General features: G+C 36.7%; 2 protein-coding genes across 2 annotated transcripts; both read right to left on the bottom strand.

Moving 5' to 3' along the window:
* Nucleotides 1–274: 274 nt before the first annotated feature.
* LOC131931750 (uncharacterized) lies at nt 275–16,276 on the bottom strand. Its single transcript, XM_059288595.1, has 9 exons — nt 16,220–16,276; nt 14,781–14,797; nt 8,230–8,316; nt 6,996–7,208; nt 5,065–5,166; nt 3,906–4,010; nt 2,550–2,687; nt 1,764–1,856; nt 275–1,630 (listed from the first exon to the last, which is right to left on the bottom strand). The coding sequence occupies exons 1-9, from the start codon at nt 16,266–16,268 to the stop codon at nt 1,556–1,558; spliced, it is 879 nt and encodes a 292-aa protein (XP_059144578.1). The 5' UTR covers nt 16,269–16,276; the 3' UTR covers nt 275–1,555.
* A 1,262-nt stretch (nt 16,277–17,538) lies between these two features.
* LOC131931751 (uncharacterized protein C21orf58) lies at nt 17,539–26,105 on the bottom strand. The gene is made up of 7 exons (XM_059288596.1): nt 26,077–26,105; nt 23,941–24,044; nt 22,733–22,871; nt 21,860–21,993; nt 21,074–21,147; nt 20,742–20,779; nt 17,539–19,894 (listed from the first exon to the last, which is right to left on the bottom strand). Exons 2-7 carry the CDS (start codon nt 24,040–24,042, stop codon nt 19,842–19,844), a joined length of 540 nt encoding a protein of 179 aa, XP_059144579.1. The 5' UTR covers nt 24,043–24,044; nt 26,077–26,105; the 3' UTR covers nt 17,539–19,841.
* Between the last annotated feature and the right edge of the window lie 17 nt (nt 26,106–26,122).

The raw sequence follows: 26,122 nt of genomic DNA, 5'->3' as shown, positions 1-26,122 counted from the left end.
ATGCTATCAAATTGAAAAAGAACAAATTACTTTAAATAATTTAAAATGTCAAATTATCAATTCTTTTTAAAATTATACATCTTATCAAATCGAACAAGAACACTAACTTATTATAAATTAGTGTCAAATAATCAATTGTTTTAAATCAAGATACTATCAAATCATATATATATATATATATATATATATATATATATATATATATATATATATATATATATATATATATATATATATATATAATTTCTGATGGTATCAAAGTCAGGCTGGGGGGGGGGGGGCTGTGATAATGGTATGGTCTGGACTAGGATCAATACTAGAATTAAAATCCGGACTAAAGGTCAAATCAGGGTTAGAATTAGGTTTTGTTTTTTAATAGCGATATTAACAAAATATAGAATCGAATACGTCTTGACAGTGAAGGCCATTAGTAGCTGGTTACATAAGTTTTGATGTTTACTTGTTACAATACGAAAATATTGTTTACTATTAATATTTATTTTTCTCTGCAATCCGCGAAGTTTTCACCACGTCGTTACCACAACACATGAAGTAGCCAATAAGAGGGCGGAGTCTAAACTGAATGTGTTATCTTACTCGTGTTATTTGATTAAAATTTTCCAATTAATATCAAAGCGATATTAAAATACAATATCTTTTTTAATTTAAAAATAATTTTAAAAATTCATATTAATACATTTTAATTTTTTATTAAATCGAATAAATACTGGAGCTAAATCATACATAGAATAATACTTATAATATGATACATAAAACATGAAAGATGAATAATTAACTAATCATAAATATAGTTCTTTTAAAAACATAAAATATGTATAAATATCACAGATTTATAATTTGATTTGGTCTAGTATATACAGAGTGTAACACATCATAAATTGTTCAACATAACACAAAAACCAAGTAAAATCATTCACAGCCGCTTATATAAATATTCTCGTAAATTCAACTATGATGTCAAAACTGTCCAAAGTCTTTGCTTTGAGTCTTGAAAAGTTATTTCCCCTTATAACTGCCGTTTGATTGAAGCAACGTTTTTCAACAATAGTTTCTAAGCTCAGTTTCAAGCATATTTTGAAATAATTTTTTTTTAATATTAGTATCAATAAAAGAAAATCCATTTCCAAATTCAAAGTATTGATCTTAGCACATTATGCACATTGACATATATAAATGCATAATTCATCATCTAAACAGCAAAAATATCTGCAATGTTTGAAAGGCCTCTTTGATGAAATCTAAGCTTTAGTCACGATACCAAATACGGGGGAAAAATCAAAATTTTCGTTAAAGTGGCTCAACTGGTTCAATGTTTACTATTTACTATTTATAGACTGGGCACACGTTTTAAAGCATGAAGGTTTTCTGTTGTCAATACTGCTCTTGACGTCATTGATGACGTACCATATGAAATATTAAGTCTCTGTTCAATGTTTTCATATTTCGTTCACATTCACAATATTCTTATCTCCTTTCTTAATTCAACAGGTTCCGTAGAGTTCAAAGTTCCAATGAGAGTTTAATTTTTCTAAATTTAGGTTGTTGTCGTTACGTTGGCGGCCTGCCTCAGCCTTTTGATGTACTCAGCACCCCATTCTCTTAGCAGATTCTGTTGAAACGAAAAACAAAATTGGCGTTTCTGATAATCAAAAGTTACAAAAAAAAAAATGTCATTCGTGAAACTATAAATGGTGTCTCGATCAAGTTCTCGCATCAAGAATAAAGGGAAACAATAAATTTACCTCGCAATATTCATAGCTCCTACGTAACCGTAAGTGAACTGGCCTCATTTCTTCATCAGCATACACGTATCTGGCCACTTCACCTGGCATGGGCTGCCAGAAGGTAAAAAAAAATTAATTATTAAAAAAATAGTGCAATATTTATACTCTAATGATGTCATTAGAAAAGTGATGAATATCTATATTGAAATATTTGCCATCAATATAAAATTATTTGTAGAAGTATCTTTTATACATAAATGTTTCGATCATAGAAAATACTTGTGAACACACAAAAGGGTGGCATTCGTTACATAGGCCATTGTTTAAATATCTGCTGCTTCATATTATCTAGAGTAATATATAAATCAAATTTTACTGGCTGTTGCACTTAAATAAATAGAGGGGGACCTGTAATACTTTTTTTTTACTGTATATATAGCTAAGTAATGAAATTCACATAACTTTTTAACTTTTAAAAATGTATAGGAAACTATTATGTTGCTCTTTGAACTTATATATTTTTATGGAAAATTGTTTAATTTTATTTGTTTTCTTATCTCCATGCAAAATTGTGTCAAATTATTATTAGCCCATATTCTTTTTGCAACACAACATAGGATTTTATGAAGTATATCTTCCTTGTTCAAAATACCTATATAAGTATATAGGGCCATATATTACTATTGATAAGACCCATACGACTTCTACACATTAACGACTTCCGGTAGTTAATCACGTGATCCCCATGAATGTAGATGTCCCCGTGGATGTCATCTTGCCGTACCCCCCCCCCCCGTCACTCACCAGCATGGGAGACTCCCTCCTCACCGATACTCTCCTGACGATAAACAGCAAGCAGGTGGCCAGAATTTTCAGGTTTCTTTCACCAACATCCGTCAGCGGGTCGTTAGACAGACCGTAGTCTACGGGCTTCATCAGCAGCTGTAGGGACGATAGAAAACATGCGGTGTTGTCAGATAAATTAGGATAGACACTTGTAGTAATATCTATGCCTTAAGCAGTGGCGTAACTAGGTCGGGTGTAACCCGGTGCGGCACTTCGTTGTGTCACCCCACCAAGAAATAAAGTATATATATATATATATATATATATATATATATATATATATATATATATATATATATATATATATATATATATATATATATATATATATATATATATATATATATATATATATATATATATATATATATATATATATATATATAAACTAATTTTATAAAGATATCTAATCAAAATATGAAAAAGATGAATCATGATTAACAAGCTTATTTTGTTTTTCAAAAAGAAATTTAAAAAAAAAGATCCTACAATTATTTGGTCTTATTCAACAACTATACGTCGCATTGTCTGCAGCTAAATCATTATTATAAAATTACAAAGCCATTGTTAAAGAGACATTGTAAATAAAGACAAATAAATTAGAAAAAATAAATAACTCTAAAAATTAGTTATGTTACTCCGAGTAAAAAAAAAACGTTTTTCATTTTACTTTGGTGTTCTGTAAATGGAAGTAGGTAAAACGGATTTTCGGTAGTGAAAAACTTATTTTTCTTCGCCCAACTCAGACTTGTGACAGACTTAATTAATTAATTTTACTTTGACCAACTCACCTAAGTGACTGGCTTATTAATTCTACATAGATCAACTCACCGTAGTGAAGGGACTTAACTCACCGTATTGAAGGGACTTAACTCACCGCAAGGAAGGGACTTAACTCACCGTAATGAAGGGACTTAACTCACAGTAAGGAAGGGACTTAACTCACCGTTGTGAAGGGACTTAACTCACCGTAAGGAAGGGACTTAACTCACCGTAAGGAAGGGACTTAACTCACCGTAATGAAGGGACTTAACTCACCGTTGTGAAGTTACTTAACTCACCGTAGGGAAGGGACTTAACTCACCGTAAAGAAGGGACTTAACTCACCGTAATGAAGGGACATAACTCACCGTAAGGAAGGGACTTAACTCACCGTAAGGAAGGGACTTAACTCACCGTAAAGAAGGGACTTAACTCACCGTAAGGAAGGGACTTAACTCAAGGTAAAGAAGGGACTTAACTCACCGTAAGGAAGGGACTTAACTCACCGTAAGGAAGGGACTTAACTCACCGTAAGGAAGGGACATAACTCACCGTCGTGATGAAGCTCCGAGACAAGAAGATGCCCACCAACAGGATGAAAGCCTCCAGGTTGCCGACGTTTGACGTCCTGCCGTTGCCGTCAAACTGCAGCCGGTCCTGGGGTAGAGACATTGACACGTGACGTCATTAACCCTAACCGATGTGTGTGGGTTAATTGATACGTAACATAACATTTTAACAACCTTAAAGTTCCCTTTTCGAACCTGACGGTCCATGGAACAAGTGAAGTAGAGCTCATCTGTTTCTATGCCCTCAGCATGTGAAGGGAAAATTTGGTCAGCACTATGCCCAGCCGAACTAAACACTGGGATAGTGTGGTCAGCACTATGCCCAGCCGCCTCTACTTTCCCTAACGGGAGTTAGGTACTCATCAGAGCTGGGTAGACTCAGGGACGTTCTACTGACTTGAACCCAGTTTCGATTTAACAGCCGAAATAAATACTAAATTAGTGTGAACAGTTACCATTCGATTGATCTTTCGACAACAATCACCATTGTCATTTCCAATATAAGCATAGCTTTAAAACACAATACAACAACACCACACAATAATACCGTGTGTGTGTTGGGGGTGGGGGGTTGATCAGTGTTACTTTCAGACATTTTTCTCCGGAGAGGATGACACTTGAAATATTCGGAGATGGGGGGGGGGGGGGGGCTTAAATTTTCGAAGGGAGAGGACACTGTTATATATATATATATATATATATATATATATATTTAATATATATAAGTTTTCGTTCATTCAAGGAGGAGTTTGAGGGGGGGGGGGATGTGCGATGGACGAGCTTTGGGAACAGAGTTTCTTCCAGGCATCTCTTCGGGGGTGCCGAGCCCCCCCCCCCCCGAAGAAAGTCTACCGCCCCCCGAAAATTTCAATGCCCCCCCCCCCCCCACCGGAGAAAAAAAGTCTGGAAGAAACCCTGTTTGGGAAGGGGACCAAGTTCCCTCAAAGAAATGCCTGAAAGAGAATTATGATGATGGGTGGGGAGGGAAGGAGAGCGACCCGGATGGGGAGGCCTATGTTGTTTCTTAAATATGGCTAGTTTGTTGCAACATTTAAAAAAATAGCCTATTGTAAAGACAAACGGGGGGGGGGGGGGTACGCCAAAAAAGCTGTTTAGAACCCCTGAATCCGTTGCCTAGTTACCAGTTCTATCTGCCAGAAGTAGCCGTCAGGAAACCTCTTCCCACTTTTGATCATCTCGAAGACGGCGGCTTTCTTGTGGGTCCCTAGGACTCCAGCCTTCGGCTAAACAAGGACAGACAATGTCAAGGTCAGTGAACATGAGTCGTAATTCTCAAGCAAAATAAAAGCGTCTAGTCTACATCGTTTACGTTTTTGAATGTGAACTAATTAAATAATTGCACTTTCTGTGGGACACCACTGAAATTTTAGCAAAAAAAAATTAAAGAAAATAACGAGCTTGAAGTGTTTTAAATAGTTTACACCTGTTGTAAAAGTAAAAACCCTTTCCCATGTTTTATTAGCCTTGCTAATTTGCCGAGTTTTACATCAAATACTAGATTTTTTTTGAAAATAAAAAAAAGTTCGAGAATCTTATAATAATCTAGACCGCCCAAAGGATTGTCAAATGAAAACACGATACCATTCGGAAAATGATAGACATGATTTGAGTATTATTATACACATATTAGCAGTAAGTTATATGTCGTTTGAATACCACATTTGAATACCACATGACATTTGCTGAATGCAATATGACATTTGCTGAATATAACATGACATCATTTAAATACCTCACAACATCATTTAAATACCGCATGGCATCTGCTGAATGCCACATGCATGACATCATTTGAATGCCTGACAACATCATTTAAATACCGCATGACATTTGCTGAATGCAACATGACATCATTTAAATGCCTCACAACATCATTTAAATACCGCATGACATCTGCTGAATGCCACATCCATAACATCATTTGAATGCCTGACAACATCATTTAAATACCGCATGACATTTGCTGAATGCAACATGACATCATTTAAATGCCTCACAACATCATTTAAATACCGCATGGCATCTGCTGAATGCCACATGCATGACATCATTTGAATGCCTGACAACATCATTTAAATACCGCATGACATTTGCTGAATGCAACATGACATCATTTAAATGCCTCACAACATCATTTAAATACCGCATGACATCTGCTGAATGCCACATCCATAACATCATTTGAATGCCTGACAACATCATTTAAATACCGCATGACATTTGCTGAATGCAACATGACATCATTTAAATGCCTCACAACATCATTTAAATACCGCATGGCATCTGCTGAATGCCACATGCATGACATCATTTGAATGCCTGACAACATCATTTAAATACCGCATGACGTTTGCTGAATGCAACATGACATCATTTAAATGCCTCACAACATCATTTAAATACCGCATGACATCTGCTGAATGCCACATCCATAACATCATTTGAATGCCTGACAACATCATTTAAATACCGCATGACATTTGCTGAATGCAACATGACATCATTTAAATGCCTCACAACATCATTTAAATACCGCATGACATTTGCTGAATGCAACATGACATCATTTAAATGCCTCACAACATCATTTAAATACCGCATGACATTTGCTGAATGCAACATGACATCATTTAAATGCCTCACAACATCATTTAAATACCGCATGACATCTGCTGAATGCCACATGCATTACATCATTTGAATGCCTGACAACATCATTTAAATACCGCATGACATTTGCTGAATGCAACATGACATCATTTAAATGCCTCACAACATCATTTAATTACCGCAAGACATCTGCTGAATGCAACATGACATCATTTAAATGCCTCACAACATCATTTAAATACCGCATGACATTTGCTGAATGCAACATGACATCATTTAAATGCCTCACAACATTATTTAAATACCACACGACATCTGCTCAATGCCATATGACATTTGCTGAATGCAACATGACATCATTTAAATGCTTCACAACATCATTTAAATACCGCAAGACATCTGCTGAATGCCACATGCATGACATCATTTGAATGCCACCTACCATAATCTCTGTCATGTGGTAGATCAAATTCTCTATAACGTATTGGAGAATTTGTATGAGCTGACCCCTCGGGTCGTCCCGGGGGTCGCGGCGACCCCTGCCACGACCCCTGGGATCGTCTTCTGGGGGTCCTGGGGCGTAGAGCAACTGACTCAGGTCCTGCGCGCTAGGTCCTATAATGTCCTGCATCACGGGGTAAATGTTACCGCTCGGCTGTTGGGAAGATTTAAGAAAGAAAAAACTGTAGGTGAGTTAACAAGAGGATTAGAAGCAACTATGCTTTGTTAAAGATGTAAATGTAACAGTTTGTTGTTATATGATAACATTGTACTATGTAGCATTAAACTTAGCGTGGAATGTATAGTTTAAATGTAAATAAAGCAATTTTTTTAAGAACTGAAAAATGCAACATGATTTTACGTGTGGTATGTTTTTTGTGTTGTGTGTTTTTGTGGTGTGGTGTGGTGGGGGGGGGGGGGGGGAGAGATACATTCAAGACATTCTGTAGCTGTAAATGTGGAGATAGGTGTGGAGTTTAACTGAAAGATGGATGTGTGTGTAAATATCATGTTTGCTGTACATGGGTGTGGGTAAAAGATGATATTGACTCAAGGATTTTGGAAATGATCTTATTGCCTCCTGGGGTGTGGGAAAATGTTGTATTGCCTCCATATATCCTATGTAATGTTGAATACCAATTAACCTACTCGCGTTCAAATATATACTATGTAATGATGCGTAAAAGAATAACCTACTTATCTTTGAAAATATCCTATGTAAAAGTGAACGACACACCTTTAAATATATCTAAGTTAATGTTGTGCACAAGATGACCTCATATGACTTATGTAAAGATATTTTTAAAATGACGACTTACATTTAAATATATCCTATGTAATGTTGTGTTAAAAATGGCGACTTACATTTAAATATATCTAATTTAATGTTGTGCACAAGATGACCTCATATGACTTATGTAATATTATGTGATATATGACGACTTACATTTAAATATATCCTATGTAATGATATGTTAAAAATAACGACTTACATTTAAATATATCCCATGTAATGATATGTTAAATATAACGACTAACATTTAAATATATCCTATGTAATTTTATGTTAAATATAACGACTTACATTTAAATATATCACATGTAATGTTATGTTTATATAACGACTTACATTTAAATATATCCTATGTAAAGATATGTTATAAATGACGACTTACATTTAAATATATCCTATGTAAAGCTGCGACAATCTCTTTAAGGATGATACCAAACAAGAAGACACTGCTAGGCCGGACGCCTCCTCTCTTGAACAATAAAATAAACATTTACAGCTGTGTATATCTTTAGATACTAAATTAATAGCAATATCACGGTTTATTTATTGGTTAAATCAATAGGTTATACACATTTTGTTTACACAACTTTTCGGTTTCGCTTTGATATCTCAATGGTCACATCGCATAGGCTGTGACTAAACTTTTCTCACTAGGGTTTAAGGAACAACAATGTTCTGTGACAAGCACACAGCTAAGCACACAGTTACCCAACTCTTCGCACATATAATATAAAACGTGTATATATATATATATATATATATATATATATATTTATATATATATATATATATATATATAGTGCCTATATATTTACACACACACACAAACACACTCACACACACACACACACACACACACACACACACACATATATATATATATATATATATATATATATATATATATATATATATATATATATATATATATATATATACGGAAGTTACAAGATATATTAAGAAGAAAGAGGATAAGCGAATGATTAAAATGTAAGCAAGCGATACTTTTCTTTATGGGTGTACAGATTAGACAGTAGGTCTTAAATACCCCTTTGATTGTTTTATCTACATGTTGCTTAATTGTTTCTTGGCATGATTTTAAAAAAAACTTTTTTAGGCTACTAAATATTTTTTTTTGAATACTTTTATTTTCAATTAAAATCAACATGTGTGTGAGTGCATTTGTCTGTAGTAAAATATATACAAGATTTGCAGCAAACCAATTTACAAAAAAATTAATACTAATAGTTTCGCTGTCTCTTTATGTATCTATCTGTCTGACAAGAACGCTCTAGAGAAAACACAAGGAATTTAAAAACATGCATAGTATTTCGAAAAACGAAGTATGACGTCGACACATTTAGCACAGAGTAGAAAATAATCTCAAACCCAGAGAGTGCTCACAGTTATATGACGTCATTGATTATCGCGTAAACATTGAATAAAAAGGAAATGTTGTCTAATCTTAATGGTTTGCGTGAAGAGTTTCTTTCATACAATTCTTCGTGTAGCTGCGAAGCCCCACCCCCGCGTAAGAACGTCTGAGCCCCCCCCTCCCCAACTCAAAAGAAATTTCCTCATCGATACTCTATAATAAAATTACCGCCTAATTTATGTGTCTAATCTAAAAAGTGGTTTTCTTGCAATGGGACGTTAGACATGTTTTTTTTTTGGGGGGGGGGGGGGGGGGGGGTGGTGGAGGGGTGGGAGAGGGGGGGGGTGTGGGGGGTGGTGTGGGGGTGGTGTGTGGGGGGGTGGGTTGGTTTCAGTGTTTCTTTCAGACTTTTTCCTCCCCGGAGAGGAGTGGGGGTACTTGAAATTTTCGGGGGCGGGGTAGAATTTTCTGGGAGGGGGCGGACACTGAAAAAAGTATATAATTATATTTCGTTGAATGGGACGGTAGACATGTTTTTTTTTTTGGGGTGGGGGGGGTAGGAGGGGTGGGGGGTGGTGTGTGTGTGGGGGTGGGGGGTGGGGGGTGGTGTGTGGGGGTGGGGGGTGGGGGGTGGTGTGTGGGGGGTGGGTTGGTTTCAGTGTTTCTTTCAGACTTTTTCCTCCCCGGTTGGTTTTAGTTTAGAGAAAAGAGACAGCACTATCAGCCTAGCGCCCGTTGTACCCTTCCTCAACGGGCCATTTTTCTCGTTCTATATAATAGTTTCGCTGTCTGTCTGACAAGAACGCTCTGTCTGTTTGGGGGGGTGGTGTGTGGGGTGGGTGGGGTGGGGGGTGGTGTGTGTGTGGGGGGGGGGGTGGGTTGGTTTTAGTTTAGAGAAAAGAGACAGCACTATCAACCTAGCGCCCGGTGTATCCTTCCTCAACGGGCCATTTTTCTCGTTTAAACATAATTGCATAAAACCTCTATCATTTACATAATGCTTCGTAAAACGGGGAATTTAAAACCTGAATTAAAGCAAAGAAACGGAGGTAAAGGGAGTGGGTGAGGGGTGAGGACATAGGGCCGTCAAATGGGGGGGGGGGGTAGGTGGGGTTTAGGGCATGTTAATTCAACAATTTAAACCAAAGCTGGTTTGGAACGTTCTAACAAAGACCGAAGGTTAAAATTAATGACACGGTGTAAAACAAGTGCTGTTTATAATTATAAGGTTCTCATGGTGTGTGTTCTCCATATAGGCTACATAAAACATAATAGATTATTTTAAATTTTTTTTTTATTTAATTTTTTTTTTTTTTTTTTTTTTTTTTCAGTAATAATAATTTATTTGATAGATTTTACACAGCATCAAAGGCATGAACATCAATTGCATATATAATAATCAAATGGAGAAAATAAAATGGCATAAGAACTAGACTAAAATAAGGTGTGCAAACTAGGTTTCTCTTGACTGCTTAGTTTACTGTGCTCTGTCCTTAGCTGAGGAGTCAAAAGTTCACATTGTAGACAGAAATAGAAACCACCGTAAGAGAAGTGTCTCTGTAATACACATTACTGATCTATCATACCAAAACTTTCCATGACATAAAATTGACCCTTGACAAAGAGGGCACGCTACCTTGAAATATCCGCCAGTCCGGTTGAGTGGAGGGAAGTGTGTGTGTGTGTGGGGGGGGGGGAGGGTGAGGTGTGTATCTCTTTCTACCATTCAGGTTGTGCACTTTTAAAAACCTGGGAAACAGAAGACTGTTCTAATGTTAAATTACTTGGGGGCTGATCGAGTGATGTTTTGCTTGAGACTGTCGATATTAATTATGCATCTAGTTTATTTGCTTCTTCTGTAGTTCCAATTTTAGTTTCCTGTAAAAGTAGGATGTCAATATTGTGTTTATTTATTATGTTGTTTATATAATGTGTTTTGTCCCTAGCCCCCCTGATGTTCAATGTTGCCAGATTTAGCATGAATTATTTGGGGTTTTCTTTCGAACATCTGTTTCTGGAGGGCTGGATGGTGGTGGTCTTTTAATTCCAAACCTTCCAGCCGTTGGTTTGCTATCCCGTTGGGCCCTGGTCACGAACCTTTGAGGTGGCTTTACTGTAGGTAATTGTTTTTTACTTGAACTGATTGCTTGACTATATGACAGTTGACCTGATACCTTTGTTGCTGACATACTTTGTGAGCTTTTAATTTCCTTTAGCGGTTTCGTTATGTTTTCTGAACTAGAGTTATCTTGAAGAATATTAGTTATTGTTTCGTCGACAGCCTCCAAATTTTCGTGATTCCCATCTTTTTGAGACCCTGTTACTATGGAATTCCTGGTTGCTATTGTCTCCATGGCTTCGGCCTCTATGGTGGTTTCTGTTACGCTTTCGTTAACTTGCTGCGGTGCTACAGTAGTATGATGTGCTTCAGTTTGGCCATCTACTTCAAAGGCATCTTGTACCTCTCTGTGCCTTGCTTCTCTAAGCATTTCATTTTGTCTTTCTCCGTCAACATCATAACTGTCCCAATGCTTTAAGAAATTTCTATTGTTACTTAGATGCTCCCTAACTTCTTCTTTATCATTTGCATCCCAAGGCTCAATTGCCCTGTACTGTCCATCTACTAGCTGGACGCCGTCAAGAGCGCGAGTCCTCAAATGCTCACACATTTTAGGCAGGTGCCTGTCTGTGTTGCAGTGGCAACATTGCATCCTCCTCCCATTGAGGATTATAAGGACTCTGCTCTCCTTGTTGGCCTCATTTGTAAGTATAATATAGTGTGGGACACTCTCCACATCTTCTTTCTCCAGAGAGATGGTGAATTGGACCACATTTGATTGGTCTATTCTCTTAAATGTTGGTGTTGAGTCCTGACTGCTTATAGATTTCAGAATCGCCATTATATCGTCGTCACTTGTCTTGGAAGGGAGCCATTTCAGCATGCCCCTTTGCCCAGATTTATCGGCGTGGGTTATTGATATTCTCTGCACTCTGTATCTGGGTGTTACTCCAGGTGGCAAATCTCTGTGAAATTCTTTTAGGTGCATTTTCTCATATAGTTCCTTTGATCTAATGGTGACATACCATTTACGCAGTGTCCCATAGTTATACAGACCTTCAAATTCAGCTGGTGATAGGCTACATAACATACATGGCTCTCTTTTTAGTTCGTCAGCTGTGAGAGTAGCTAAAGAAAAGCCCTCTTCTATGAAAATCTCTAGAGTTTTTGGCGCATGTCCTGCCAAGCCAAACTTAGGCAGGAATAGCCGTTTGATGTATTTTTCCGACATAGTTGTGCGTGAGGCCCACCCGGGGCCAGGCAACACACACAAGAAATAAGAAAGAAAAAAAGTACTTACAATGTATAAAATGTGAAGAAAAAAAATAACACACACACAATGTTCTAAATGGAAATACACACGAGTTTAAATAAGTAGAGATGAAATTAATCCAAAGTCACTGATTATATAATCTTTAGAAAATAGGTAATTTATCACAAGACTTTGAGTCAACGTTCATATTGATTAGAACATTGTTGTTAGTCTCTGTGTACTGCGTGATAATAATTTTCATTTCGGATTTTGTTCTGAGCTATTTAAATTTTTTTTTATTGTTTGACATGACAAATACTAAGCAACCACCGCAACCACCCGAACGATGTTAATATAAATTTTCTGTTTGTAAGACATTTAACATGCAACTTTACTACAGGTTTTGGTTAAAGTTAAAGTCAAAATATCATTCTAAATTCTATGATTTATAAAAAAATAGACTCATCAAAATAATTTTTTTGTTTTTTAAACAATTTTTAGTAGCGTAAACATTGATGAATTGCATTTTGAATTACGTAATTTATTAATCTCTATAGTTATAGTCTCTAGTTATAGATTTATCTCCCTTGATAAGTTTAAAATGTTATTTTGGAAGTCGCCAACAAGTTATATTTAGTGTTAATGCTTGCGATTTTTCAACATAGCAGTAAGTTGGTTATTGATATTACATATTTCATATATACATCTATATGAATACACACACACACCTTTATATATATATATATATATATATATATATATATATATATATATATATATATATATATATATATTCAGATTAATTGTTAAAATTTAGAAAGTAACTAAAATGTTACAATGTAAGCACGTTACGTTGTTATAAAGCATACATAAATAAAGACAAATAGCCTCAGGTTGTTTGTAGTTGAGCATTGAATAAAAGGATCCAGATTAATTGTATGTTTAGTTGAAAAACTATTTCTAGCAAACCTAAATAGAATGGGTTAGGACGAAGTTATTTATAGATGCGATATTTTTTATGAAAATCAAGGAAACAACATAGAAACGTTTAACACAACACAAGCAATAAAGCAAATTAGCAATGTATGAAACTATACACGGCAGAAAAAAAAAAACAACAACAAAAAAACCAACTGCGAATAAAAAAATTGAAAACATAAAGGAAAATAAAAACAACTTAAAATTTCTTTAAACTGGACCCTCTGAAAGAAAAAAAAAAGAAAAACGTTTTAAGTTTTATTTAGTGTGTGATAAAACTGTAAAATAATCAACCTTTTAAAAGAAACTACCAAAGATAGGTGTAATACAAGAGAATTTAATCATGGTTTTTTAAAAATCCTCTTTGCTAACTCAACATATTGAGGTGTAACCTTTAAAACGTAGCCTTTAAAACTTAAGGCAAACAATAACTGAGCCATATATATATATATATATATATATATATATATATATATATATATATATATATATATATATATATATATATATATATATTCATATATTAATATACGTATTTTTCCCCCAGAAAATAACTAAATACTAGATTGACTGGTATATTAAAATCTGATCATATAACAATGCCCTTTATGTGCACCTGACTTAAGATGGGGAAAGTAAAGGCGGCTGGGCATAGTGCTGACCACACCATCCCTTCCAGTGTTTCTTCCAGACTTTTTTCTCCGGGGGGCACTTGAAATTTTCGGGGGGGGGGGGGTAGAGTTTCTTCGGGGGGATGGGGGCGGACACTGTTAAAAGTATATATTTTCTATATAAAATATATAAATTTAATTTTATTCGGGGGGGGGGGGGGGTAAAATTTTTCGGGGGGGGGGGGGGCTTTGGCCCCCCCCCCCCCCCCCCCGAAGCGATGCCTGGAAGAAACTCTGATCCCTTCATATGTCGAGGACAAGAAACATACGAACTCTACAATATCTGCCAATGGATCCCTAGCTCTAAAGAGGAGTCTTTACTTTGACTTAGAAAACAATACATCAATTGATTGTTCTATGTGAAATATTTTAGTTCTATGTGAAATGTTTTAGTTCTATGTGAAATGTTTTAGTTCTATGTGAAATGTTTTAGTTCTATGTGAAATGTTTTTGTTCTATGTGAAATGTTTTAGTTCTATGTGAAATGTTTTAGTTAATGTGAAATGTTCTAGTTCTATGTGAAATGTTTTAGTTCTATGTGAAATGTTTTAGTTCTATGTGAAATGTTCCCTTACCTGGGTCACTGTAATTGGCTTACATTGTCTGTTCTAACGACTGGAAATAATAATTTAAAAAATATGTTGATGAGTTGCACAACTTTATACAAATCATTTTATCAAGTTATATTAAGACTATGCTATCCGGTTTGATTTATAAAATAACTTATAAACATGCATGTGACACTAAAAAGCTCAATAATTTTAAAAAAAAGGGAAATAACTCCTATGACTATGTAAATGATCGTGCATTTAAAAAGAAATATTCCACCTCTACGTCATAATTAATACCCCATCCACCCATCAATATGGATGTACTTAAATTGTTAATTAACATAAAATCTCATCATTTGAAACAAGTATAAAGCTTTGTACTATGTTAGGAGAAGACACGTGCTACACACTAGTTGCAACTTATTTAACCAACCACCCATAATGGCGACATTTCTTGCAAATGTAATATATAATGACAAAGACCCCTTCTGTAGCTATGACAAAGAACCCTGCTATAGCTATGATAGAAACCCCTCTTCTAGCTATGACAAAGATCCCTGCTATAGCTATAATAGACCCCTGCTATAGCCTTGACCAAGGCCCATGCTATAGCTATGACGAAGACCCCTGCTCTGCCACATATCTCTAATAATTTTCTAAATATAAAATTTGTTTTCGAGCATTCAATTTTTTAAACTCACATATCGATTGTAGTAAAAAACCTCAATTAAATATTTGCCCGTATAGCCATCTCACCCTTACTATGACCCGTCATTTATCAATATGTCCAGTTTTGCCACGGACATTGGCACACTTTATAAACTGTAACTGTAACTATGAACAAAAGCATAACCTTAGGACCTATCTTGGACCCCACCACAAACCAATTCCTGGTATTGTAGCTAACCTCGATACCATAACCAAAAATCTAATCCTGACAATTACCCTAACAGGTAAAACAATGTCACCTAATCCTGTCGCTTAACTAATCATATTCCTAATTCTTAAACACAACCCTGAACCAAACCTAACACTAACCCCAACCCTAACCATAAGATAAGGTTAGGTTTGCCTGTCGCCCCTCCTGGGACATAGGCCGCTTTTCAGGCGCCTCTGTCCTGGGCTAGTCTCTCCAACTATCTCCAGGTGTATCCAATCTTCTTGGTGTCTTCTTCCAGGTCACGTCTCCATAAATCTGACCCTAAATCCAGCAGTCATCATAACCCTAATCCTAATCAAAACTCCATACAATAAATCTAACCTCAGCCATTACCTGTACACCTATACCGACTAAGGCATAAATAATTCGATTCGATACTTGTCAGAAAGCGTAAAGGTCCCACATTTTTACACGTCTTTCCAGTGGCGTCGCTAGGTCGGGTGTCACCCGGTACGGTCCCCACCCCCACCCCCGCCCCCGCATCGCGACGCCTCTGGGTCTTTCAAATTTCAGACAGTACACAAAGCCACCCCACATGATCCTTACCGACAGGCGCCCTGTTCCCCATGGGGGGCCGACTTCTGAAGTTCGTCATCCGTCTGCCGTAGCCTGGTCAAGGAAAATATTCAACATAAGGATCTTGACCAACTTGAGTGGGCAAGAAGAAAATCTCAGTATAGTTTACATCAATACGTTGATCAACAAAATCACATTTAACCCAATTACCGTTGGTGGGTTGAACATTGTTAGGTTCGACCAGGTAAGTTAAACCTAGGTAGGTTAAGCGTGGTAGATTGGATACTGGAAGGCTAAACCTGTTAGATTTAACGTGGTAGGTTGGACTCTGGTAGGTTAAACATAGGTAGGTTAAACCCTGTTAACTACGACCAGCGTAGGTAAATCCTGGTAGGTTCGACTCTATTTGGTTAAAGTGATTGGTTAAACTTGTTAGGTTGAGCCTTCGTAGGTTCGACCGGTTAGGTTAAACCTTGTTAGATTCAACCTCGGGGAATAAACATTGGTAGGTTTGACCCGGTAGGTTAAAACTCTGTACGTTTATCATTGGTAGGCTAAACCTTGGTATGTTAAACACTGGTAGTTCAAACCCTGACAGATTCGACCCGGTATGTTAAACCATGGTAGGATAAACCCTGGTAGATTCAACATTTGACCAACCTACCTCGAAAGTTTAGCCACGAACGTTACACCCAAATGTTTTTTTTTTGTTATCTAATTACCCTAACCCTAACTGGATCAAATTACCCTAACTCTTACTGAGTCCAATAATTTTAACCCTACCTGGGTCAAATAACCCAAAACTTTAATATGTAAAATAACCTTTACCTTTACTGGGTCGAATAATACTAACTCTTATTAGGTCAAATAACCCCAACCCTAAGTGGGTCAAATAACCCCAACCCTAACTGGGTCAAAATAACTGGGCCAAATAACCCCAAACCTAACTGGGTCAAAATAACTGGGTCAAATAACCCCAACCCTAACTGGGTCAAAATAACTGGGTCAAATAACCCCAACCCTAACTGGGTCAAAATAACTGGGTCAAATAACCCCAACCCTAACTGGGTCAAAATAACTGGGTCAAATAACCACAACCCTAACTGGGTCAAAATAACTGGGTCAAATAACCCGTGAGACAGACACCAGGGTTCAAAGACCCTAATAAAGTAAAACATAATTGATAGTATAGATTGCTGATAGTGTTTGCTGACTGCTCCGTCTTCAGATTCCCTGTCTGATATTTGTATTAGTGTTTTCACCATCTACCTAAACAAACACACGAAAGAGGGAACAGTTCACAATACACAACATATTCGTCTCGACATAGTAACGAAAGGAAAATCTAACATTTTTATTGAAACATTTATTTCTTTAATTTAGACACCTCTGTTTTAAATTGAAAGTCAAATTACTTAGGAATGTACACATTTTGAATTAGAAATAAATATATATGAAATTACTTCAAAATTTACAGTTCATTGTAGAAGAATTAAAAAAACTTGGACGTTTATTGTATTTAAAAAAAAAAACCAACAAAAATAGGATATTTTATTTCAATACGTTTAGAGTTAGAGAATGACTTTTTAAACAAAAGGAACTTTTGATGGAGAAAGATATAACTAATGGACAGCCAAATGTCGGTGTGTTAGCCTAAGAAAATATTTTTTTTATGGGAAATATCTACAATCTACGAAAGTATAGAAATTTGCTATAGAGTACCTCATTAGACATACAAAAAATTATATTTGAAAAAGTATATGGGTAATGCATGTTAAATGACTGTATTTTATTAATTTATAAAAGTTCTTTTATAAAGAACCATAACACAGGATACTGGCAGTTTAAATTTAAAAATAAAATTTAAATGTTGTTGAAATCTATGTATGGGTTTTTTTTATTTTATTTCAAAAGTTGATATGCATACACATTAAAGTATTTAAAATGTAAGGTGTAAAATTTTCAGTGTTTTAATCTTAACGCCTTACCATCCTAATTCTTTAAATATAAGTTTCTGATTAATAATATTGACCAGATTTACATGTAGCATTTTTTTTTAAAGTTGAAAGTTTAGTAAATTTTAGATTTTCTTTAGTACGTTTTTATTAAAAGCAACTTATAAAATTCCCACTAACATAATCTTTAGGCTTACGATATTTTTTAAATTTAAAGTTCTAAAATTGACCACGTGTATGCTATTTTGTTTTAAAATGAGGCTATAATTAGTTTTAAAAATGATGTATTATTGATTATAGATTCATGAATGGTTATTTTTAGAGCTTTATGTAAGTTTGTGAATGAAATGAATTATTAAACAAAGAGAAATTCACATACAAAAATTAGTATATTTTATATACAGAAAGAAACATCTCTCAGTTTACCCATGCGACATGTATACCATACATATCTAGAAAAACAAAACACGTAACAAGTTAATGTTACATATGAACATTTTGTTCCATGGAGCATGTATACTTACTTGCTGCCAGTTATTTTTCCTAGACATGTATAGTATACATGTCGCAAGTGTGAACATGGTGTAAAAGGCAAACACAACCTTCTAGAAAATTCTTGAGACAGTTTGTACAGTCACTACGTTTGACTCAATATCTGTTTTACTTCAAAAAGTTTAAAGTTGGTTTAATCCTCTTATAAAACACATCTTATAAAACTCCACTTACATAAAAATCAAAATACATTACACTGTGTAAAACATTTTTGTAGTTAAATCTTATTTTTTTTAGACATTATGAGACACTGTAATTGTATTTATATTTTAATTAAATTTTAAAGTGAACTTTTAATTTAATATAATTTCTTTTGTAAAGCCAACTAAAAAATAATAAGTTTTGCTTTTATTGATGTGTTACACTATTGAAGTAACTGTTTTACTTATGGGATTTTATTTTGTAAAAGCAAATACATTGTAAAATAAATCTATTGTTTCTGTAAGGATTATAAAAATTGTTACCCTATTGAATGACTAAAAAGGTATATAAAAATCAATGCAGTATAAAACAGCCCATTCCAAGATTTACTTTAAAACATAAATTGAAAAATATCACAGACTTGTATCACAAATTTTATACACCATATTGGAAGAAACAGGCACTTGGTGAAACGACACTACCTTTGTATCAGATTTCATTTCAATATTTATTGATATATTTGAGTAGATACTATTATTTTACATATACTGGTTTTAGTAAAAGAAATTCATATTTTAATGGAAAAAACATTTAATATATTAGTCTCTTTTGAGATTTAAGGAATTTTTGTTTTGAATTAGGGAATTTGCTGAGTAGTTATTTTCAAATATATTCAAATTTTTTAAGCAGGTCCCTATAAAGTTTTTTTTCTATTTTTGGTTTTAATTAGCAAATTTAAATGATTTCTTTTTAGTTATTACGAAGCCTATGTACTATTTTTTAAGTGTGAAAACAAATTTTAAAATAAATTATAGTTTACATTACATCGAAAACATTAATAAACACCATTTATCGGAAGCATTACAGTAAAGAAAACGACTTCAAAATACATTAGTTCATGCATCAAAACAACACATTATATCAGCACATCATCACGTGACTCTGCCAGCCAATCACAAACAAGTTGTCCCACATTAACCAGCCAATAGAATCCTTGCTTCTTCTCAGTGGTAGTGATAATAATTGGAGCCATCATCATAAATTGTGCTATTGAAGTCTGAAACGAAACAAAATAAAATGTGTTTTTGAAGCGCTCTTAACTTTTAGTTTTTACAGTAAGCACTGCCTAGCATTCTAGAGGGCCTTCTCGTATTACTTAATTTAAAAAATCGAAATTTAATGCGAATTTAAATTTAAAGTTTTGAGAAAAAAAAATTGGAAACTTTATTTTAATCAATTTAATGAATGATGGCTCCATTAAATTAAATGCAACTTTCTGAAATTAAGCCTTTTAAGATTTGACTAATTAAACAGACGAATTCGTCTCGCTGATTGGCTGGGACGAGTCACGTGATAGATTTGCACATGAGACTGTAAACAAAAAGAAAATAAACTGAAAAAAAATCAAGTTCAAGTTAACTGCATCAAGGTGCCACCATTGTTGGTTAACTGAAATCAGTTGAATAAAATGTGCTACCTAATTTTTTTCTAAAAACATTTGTTCTGTCTTTTGATTGCTTTTTGAATGCCAGTTTCTTTTTCATACCATTAATAAGTGCTTACTATTTGTCTTATCACAAGAATAGCTAAGTAATTGTATCTGATTTTCCCCAAAAGTCTTTTGATAATGCATTTCAATGGTAATTTAAAACTATTTATATTTTATATACAATTTAGAAAGGTATTGAGTTTTCTTGCAGAAAATCACTTTGAAACAAATTTAATTATCTAAAATGAGTAATTTTGTTGAGGAATTTTTTAAAAACTTTCCTTCAAGTTAAAATTTGCGGAGCCATTCGATGTCTTATTGAAATAATAACGGATAATTGACATTTTTAATTAAGAAAGATGCTAAGAAAAAAAGATCACTAGAAAAAAAAAAGAAAAAAAAGTGCTATACTTACTGCGGCCGTAGCCTCCTCCATTACCACCCATACCCCGACTGGTAACAAAAAAAGAAAAGGCAAGACATATAAATGGCAGTTTAGGAAACTTGTGGGGGTGGGGAAAGTGAGAAATAAAAATAGTATTTGTAGAGTAAAATTATTGAATATGATTTAATAAACAAATCTTCATTGAATAACAGTTTGGCATTCATCATTGTAATGTGGATGCGTTTTAAATTGTTGAGACGATTTAAAAGTGTATTTAATTTGAACTTAAATTTTACAAAGTTAACTCATAAACGTGTGTTTAAAATGTGATTGTACAAAACGTTGACTATGTAGATACTTACTAGTCCATTGGAGGCATGGAGAAGTTTGGTTGGCTGTTGATGTGGTGGTGGTACACTGATGGTGCTGGCCTCATCTGTTAAAAAATTAATTGATTGCTAATTATAAATGTTTTGATAAATCAGAACGTGATTAGAAAAATAAGAAAAAAAAATGACAGCCAGTTGTGCGTTCATTTACTAAGTGTTTAATTGCTGTCTTCTAATTCTAATCCAAAGTAAAAGTGGAAATGGAAGCATTGAGGCGTGGCTTTATAACAAAGAGTAATCATCTATGCCTGTTGTCTTAAATCAAGTATTTAGCTTATTTTTTCCATAGCTATTTTACGTACCTTATTCTTTCTGTATGCGTATACTGCTATTTAAATGTTTGATTATTTTTACAGTTGAAATTTATTGCACATTTCTAGAAATCCTTCTCCACAAGGGACAAATGCACTATAAAATTAAATTGATTTTGTAATCAGACTGTCCTGATCTAGTGAGTTCCGGATTTTCTCGACTGTTCTATACTTGCTACTGTATCTACAAATGCTACAATTGCTACTGCATCTACTAATCTCATATACTCATATAATCTCAGTACTTCATATGCCACACCTACTAGTAATTCATTGGCTACACTGACTGACAAGTGCTACAACGGTAATAATACTCACTAGTATTACACTGGTACTTCCCTATTAGAGACAAACTGGCTACACATTCTTGTGCTACATCGGTTCCATCTACTAGCTACACCTAGCAGTGCTACCACACACACCAGTGCTACATAAATGCTACACCTACCAGTGCTACAGGGGCGGCGGGCTCAGCAAAAGGTATAGTGGCGGGTCTCGCCCCTGGGAGTTGGTGCAGCATCATCTGCTGCATGACCATGTGATGCATCTGGGCGTTCTGTAGCATCATCATATCCATAAAGTCTACGGGAGACAAACAGACGTCATTACAACTTAAATACAACTCACAGGGTAGACAAACAGAAGTAAATAAACCTATTAGAGAAAACGTACAGGGGAGACAAGCAAAACGTAAATAAAACTTCAACATTATAGACAACGTATAGGGGAGGCAATCCAACGTAAATAATCCTTTTAAATTTGGAAGAAATCAGAGGGGAGAGAACCAAAACGTAATTAAAACTTTAACATTAAAGACAACCCACTGAGGAGCCAACCATACGTAGATAAGCTTTTAAGATTATAGAACACTCGAAGGGGAGACAAGCATACATAACGACAATGTAAAGTTTTTGAACACTCATAGGAGACTTAACAACACGTACACTTTACAATACACGTAGGGGGACATAAAGAAGGATCGATGGAACATCTTTGCTATATGTTTTATATTCAGTACACTTTAAAGATTTTAAAATTAAACACGAATATTCAACAATGTTGATATATTAAAGATGATATAATTTAGTAATGTGATTTAGATTGTGTTGTGTTCTAGTTGTTGTGTTTGTTGTATTATGTTTGTCGTTGTGTTTGTTGTAGTGTTTGTTGTTGTGTTTGTTGTTGTGTTTGTTGTTGTGTTTGTTGTTGTGTTTGTTGTTGTGTTTGTTGTTGTGTTTCATATTGTGTTTCTTGTTGTCTTTTTTGTTGTGTTTGTTGTTGTGTTTCTTGTTGTGTTTGTCCTTGTGTAAGTTGTCCTCACCTGCTTTGTTAAACATGGTATCTTTTCTCGGGTTGTCCATTGACTTGACCGTGAGTGTAGGGTACGCTAAAGTTTGCTGAACGGCCTGGATAGGAACTAGCTCAGTGTGAGCCACGGGCTGAGGGAGATATGTTATTGGCTAAAGAAATAGAAGAAACCAAAATTAATGGAAATTTGTGTGTGCTCCAGCTGAAATAATCATCAGCGTTAAATTTCCATTGGTGTTTTTTATTTGTTTGAACACCCCAGAATAAAGTTAAATTAATGTAGTGCATAATGTTTTTGTTCTTTGTTCAATATATATAATTTATTATCCCGTGACGTGTATCATTTAATATTATAGGACATTCAGAAACCTATTGAATATTTCTTAAGGAATTGAAACGCATTGTAATCGCGATGAAAACGTTCCTTTTGAGAAATGTCAATTCAAGGGGGAAGTACGTTTTCTTCACCCATCATTAGTTTGGTCAGCATTAAGCCTTGATATATTTACTTCCCCGATTATATTGCGATACTTAGACTTAGACACTTGTTACATATATAGACATAAAACTCTAGAAAAGATTATATTTTGTGATTTGTTAGTGTACTTTTCAAAACATTTAAATTTGGAGTGAAAATAAATACAAAACATTTTTTCCACACGTTTTATAAAATTGGTTAACTTTAAAATGGAGCTTTACATAAATATACAGAACACAATTAGACATGAAAGCAGGCTATAATTTCTACACAGATACAAGCCATGTAACTTAAGATAATATTTCTAATTTTACTTTAAATCGTATTGAATGACGGAATGAAATTCTATTTCAATACATTTCATAAGGTATAATTTAGAGTGAAATGCTGCTAAATTTGATTTATCAAACTATCGTAAGACGTTATTCATTGGTGGAGCTTATACAGAGTTTCTTCCAGGCGGTGCCCCCCCGAAGAAAGTCTACCGCCCCCCCCCCCGAACGAAATTGAATTTATATAGAAAATATATACTTTTGACAGTGTCCGCCCCCCCCCCCGGAAATTGTTGGCCGCCCCCCCCCCCCCCCCCCCACCCCCCCCCCGAAAATTTCAAGTGCAGCCCCGGAGAAAAAAGTCTTTTGACTATTTGACTGACGAGCTTCCGTGTGTGACATGACCTGGTTTCTGATGTAACTGTAGCAACGGGTGACATGACGTCATATGGGAGGTGCAGGATGACCTACCTGTACTGCTGCGATGGGTGCTGGCGCCTGGATAGGTGGGAGGTAACTCTGTTGTGGTGCTTGTCTAAATTGGTGCTCTATGACGTGTTTCACCTGGGCCATATCTGGGGGGAGATACAGGTGGGGGTTAGAGAGTGGGGGGGTCATTAATGGGGGTGGTGGTGTTTACAGGTGTGGGGGAAGAGAGTGGTGGGGGTCATTGATGGGGGTGCAGGTGGGGGTTAGAGAGTGGGGGGGGTCATTAATGGGGGTGGTGGTGTTTACAGGTGTGGGGTAGAGAGTGGTGGGGGTCATTGATGGGGGTGCAGGTGGGGGTTAGAGACTGGTATATGGGGAGGTCATTGATAGGGGGGTACAGGTGGGGGGTTAGAGAGTGGGGGGGGGGGGTAGAGACTGTGGGGGGGTCACTGAATTGGTGCTCTATGACGTGTTTCACCTGGGCCATATCTGGGGGAGATACAGGTGGGGGTTAGAGAGTGGGGGGGGGTCATTGATGTGGGGGGGGGATACAGGTGGGGGTTAGAGAGTGGGGGGGGGGGGGTTAGAGACTGTGGGGGGGGGGGGTCACTGAATTGGTGCTTTATGACGTGTTTCACCTGGGCCATATCTGGGGGAGATACAGGTGGGGGTTAGAGAGTGGGGGGTCATTGATGTGGGGGGGGGATACAGGTGGGGGTTAGAGAGTGGGGGGGGGGGTTAGAGACTGTGGGGGGGGGGGGTCACTGAATTGGTGCTCTATGACGTGTTTCACCTGGGCCATATCTGGGGGGAGATACAGGGTGGGGGGGGGGGGGGGTTAGTGACAGGTGGGGGGGGGTCATTGATGTGGGGGGGGGGATACAGGTGGGGGTTAGAGAGTGGGGGGGGGGTTAGAGACTGTGGGGGGGGGGTCACTGAATTGGTGCTCTATGACGTGTTTCACCTGGGCCATATCTGGGGGGAGATACAGGGTGGGGGGGTTAGTGACAGGTGGGGGGGGGTCATTGATGGGGGGGGGATACAGGTGGGGGTTAGAGAGTGGGGGGGGGGTTAGAGACTGTGGGGGGGTCACTGAATTGGTGCTCTATGACGTGTTTCACCTGGGCCCAGTGGCGTAGGCAGGGGGGGGTTAGGGGGGGTCATAACCCACCCCATAGACCCCTCGGTATATATAAAAAGTATGAGGGGGGTGCAAATCGAAAGTTTGAAGGGGGGTGCAAATCGAAAGTTTGAGGGGGGGGGGTGCAAATCGAAAGTTTGAGGGGGGGGGGGTGCAAATCGAAAGTTTGAGGGGGGGGGGGGTGCAAATCGAAAGTTTGAGGGGGGGGGGGTGCAAATCGAAAGTTTGTCCCCGGGTAAAAATTGGACCCCCCCCCCTTGAGACGATCCTGGCTACGCCACTGCCTGGGCCATATCTGGGGGGAGATACAGGGGGGGTTAGTGACTGTTTGCTGCCATTGATAGGTTGGAGGTGGTGGTGTTTACAGGTGGGGGATAGAGAAAGGTGGGGTCATTGATGGGTGGGGGGATGATGGTGGTGGTGTTTATAGGTTGGGGCTGGAGACTGATGGAGGTCAGTGATGGGGGGGTGGGGGGTACAGGTGGGGGTTATAGACTGGTGGGAGATTGAGCCTGGTGGGGGTTAGAAACTGGTGGGGGTCATTGATGGTGGGGGGGGGGCGGGATAGATGGGGGTTAGAGACTGGTGGGAGTTTGAGCCTGGTGAGGGTTAGAAACTGGTGGGGGTCATTGATGGTGGGGGGGGGGGGGGGGCGGGATAGATGGGGGTTAGAGACTGGTGGGAGTTTGAGCCTGGTGAGGGTTAGAAACTGGTGGGGGTCATTGATGGGGGAGGGGGTACAGAAATGGAATTTAATTATATTTAATTAGGTGGAAGTCTTTTATGAGGATATAGAGAGGTAGGTGTCACTAACTGTGTGGGAGGTATACAGGTGTATATACAGATGAAAAAAAAAATCTTTTCCGTGTATTGTTAATGCAAGTTGTGCACGATGTAAGCTATAGCTCGTGCTTGCTTGCAAAAAGGAGTGCAATTTTTGCAAACAGTTATGTAAATTAGCAAATAAAAAAAATAAAAAATCACCAATCCCATCAACCTAAGCCTGTGTACGATGCAAATGAGCACAAAAAAGATACCCGAGTTATTGTTGTTGTTGCCGATGTACCCAAAGTGGTATTGCTT

Source organism: Physella acuta, unplaced genomic scaffold, assembly GCF_028476545.2.
Source record: "Physella acuta isolate Inbredline_101_S28 unplaced genomic scaffold, ASM2847654v3 ptg002024l, whole genome shotgun sequence".
In the NCBI taxonomy this organism is placed as follows: Eukaryota; Metazoa; Mollusca; class Gastropoda; family Physidae; genus Physella; species Physella acuta.
This window is presented reverse-complemented; position numbering and strand designations above follow the sequence as displayed.